We start from the raw sequence: 2,697 nt of genomic DNA, 5'->3' as shown, positions 1-2,697 counted from the left end.
ATGATCATGGAAGCCGCTGCCCCCAGGTTAGGTGGTTCTCTCTGGGTCTTGAAGCAAACAGAGCAGCCTTGCTCCTGCAGCACTAACACCCTCCTCACTTCTCTTTGTACAGGGTTTTTAGCTCCTAACCGGACCCTCTTGCCCAGACGGACAGCAGGGGGGCTGCCCCCTGCGCGCCGGCAGGGGTGGCAGCAGGTTTTGTAAGCGTGGACACTGCTGAACCTTTCCTACGGGACCCCGCGTGGCCCACCCACCCCCGCTCTGCCTCTCGTCCTTGTCGCCGCCGCGTCCTGGTTTCCCTCTTCTGGGTTCTCGCCTCTCAGTGTTTCCTTCTTGGGTTTCCTCCTTGAGTTTTCCTGCTGCAATGCAATGCCTTTATAATCTGCAGTGGCTCTTACAAAACTGTCCCCCCCCACACACCACTACCTGACAAGGGACACATCAGCAGGGCGTGAAAGAACTGGAACATGGGCGTCGCTCGTGGCACGGCTGGTTTTCAGGGGTTCCCCTGGAGAGGCTGCGGGGGCCTCACAGAAGAGTTTTCTGAGCCAGTCCCTGGCCCGCGGAAGTCCCTCTTTATCCTTTTTTATGGTCATGCGTGAGTGTGTGCGCTCGCATGCACGATGGGCCTGGGTCGCCCACCGTGCCCTTGCCTGTTCAGGCGTGTTGCCTGCAGACACCACCACCTCTGTGCTGGCTTCGTAACTAAAGGTCTGTGCTAGTGTCCCTGTAACACTTGGATGCACCCTAGTGGTCCTGATTATAAAGGATCAGGGCATAGAGAGGGGTGTGTGATGATTCGGGGGGAAATCTCCAACGAAAGGGGGAAATCAACAAATTAGATGTGTACAGATTTTGGCACCAGTTTAGCAGAGCCCTTGCTGGGAAGGTAACCCATCTATTGGATGGGACAGCCCCCTCCCCAACCCCACCCATCCCAGCTGGAATCACCTGATTGGCCCTCCTGGGGCAATCCCACCCTCGAGGCCAGAGGTGATCTTGTCCAAGGGGGCGTGCCGGAAATAAGAACCTCATTTGTGCCACCTGGTGACTTTGGGCAAGTCATTTGTCCTCCGACTCCCCTAGTTGTAATGTGGTAAAGCTAAAACATGAATGGATCAAACTGGAACGCTGTGAAGACTGGAATCAATATGAAGGAAGGATGTCATCGTTATGTTTTTATTCTCCCAAATGGGGCCTGCTGTTTCACCCTTGGGGCTAAAATAATGGAAGCTAGTTACAGTGGAACCGGCTGGGCAGAGAGAAGCCACGTGGCTTCTTCTATAGGACCACAGCGGAGGGTGGGAAGAACCTGGCCTTCTAAAAGGGAACCCGCCCATTTTTAACCTGATAAAATAATTTGAACAAATAAATTATCCTTAACTTAACTAAAAAAATGGGCAGCAGTCTTTAGCAGGCATCAGGGCGGGGACGATTTCTGCCGGGCCAGCAACCTGCTGAGCTAACCCTCTCCAAGTAAATGGCCCTGGAAGCGTCCCTTTTTTTACGCTGAAGTGCTAAAAATCAATGGCAGGCAGCCGTCCAGAGAGAGCCAAGAAATCCCAGGGGCCCCCCCCACACAAGGGACTGACTCCAGGGGATCTTGCTGTTTGGTTTGGTTTTGTCACACAGAAAGATGGCATTTCCTTTCTATACTGCACAATGGGCATTTCTTTCTTGATGCTCAGTTTGGGGAGTTGCCAAAGAGAAAGCGCCCTGGCCCTCGTTGGAAGGGCCTTGCAAAGAGGTGTTGCAGGAGCAGGGTGGGGGGTGGGGGGGGTATGTCAAAGGGCAAACTCTGTCTTGCCTTTCCCCACCCTCCCTGGCAGCTCCCACTGATGTCCCATCCCTGGGACAGAGTTACGCGCTCCCTGCCTGCCTTGAATCCTGTTTTCTCCTGCTCAGGCTTCCAGGGGCTTAGAGAACAAACCCCCAGCATGCTCCCCGGCCCTTTCGAACCCGGAGGGGAGCCCATTGTAAACCCCACACAATTCTGGCTCCTCGTAACTTGCCACCCAGAGGCTTTCTTTCCAACCCCTTGAGCCTTTTGGAGATACCTGCTAAGATGTCACTCAGCTCCCCAGAGACTGAACTGCTGCTGTGTCCAACCTCCCTCAAAGAGGAATTGATCCGCGTGCTTCCCTCTCTAAATTAAGCTTTATGCACGAATGCTTTTCCATCAACGAATAAATACTTGTGAGCACTTACTCTGTGCCTGGCACCTTCTTCATATTATCTCTGTTCTTCTAGCAGTAGGCAGACAGGTGGCAATAACTCCCTTGTTTTAGCAGGGAGTCCAAAGAAATGATTATATAACCAGGACTCATCTTGGTTCCCGAGAAAGTTTTTTTTTTTAAGTAAATACCTTTCAACCCCAACACAGCTGCCTCATTACTCCAGGCTAGAGGACAGGAGATGGGGCTGATTTGTTTCTCTCATCTCTCAGAATCCCTGGTACCAAAAACCTGGCTGTGACGAGCCCTCAAGAGGCAGATGGAGAATCGAGTTCTGATTTAGGAGTTAGTAGCTCTGATCCAGGGTGTGTCAACGCTGCCCTCTTGTGGCGGTTTTTCGTTCAGTCCCAGTAGCCAAAAATAGGTGCAAACGTTTGTATAACAATAGGTGAGCAAAAATAGGGTTGACTGGGCATTTGGGGGTTACCCAGGTTATAGACTTCTTATTTCCCTCTCCCCCTTG

General features: G+C 52.3%; 1 protein-coding gene across 1 annotated transcript in view; it reads left to right on the top strand.

Moving 5' to 3' along the window:
• NOS1 (nitric oxide synthase 1) overlaps positions 1–121 on the top strand; it is a 165,560-nt gene extending 165,439 nt beyond the window's left edge. Inside the window, exon 22 of the mRNA XM_019641581.1 lies at positions 113–121. Coding sequence (XP_019497126.1) covers positions 113–121 — 9 coding nt within the window. The remainder of the gene's footprint in view (positions 1–112) is intronic.
• Positions 122–2,697: the final 2,576 nt, after the last annotated feature.

Source organism: Hipposideros armiger, unplaced genomic scaffold (genome assembly GCF_001890085.2).
Source record: "Hipposideros armiger isolate ML-2016 unplaced genomic scaffold, ASM189008v1 scaffold_62, whole genome shotgun sequence".
Classification (NCBI taxonomy): domain Eukaryota; kingdom Metazoa; phylum Chordata; class Mammalia; order Chiroptera; family Hipposideridae; genus Hipposideros; species Hipposideros armiger.
Note: the sequence above shows the minus strand (reverse complement) of the source record. Positions and strands in the feature narration are given on the sequence as shown.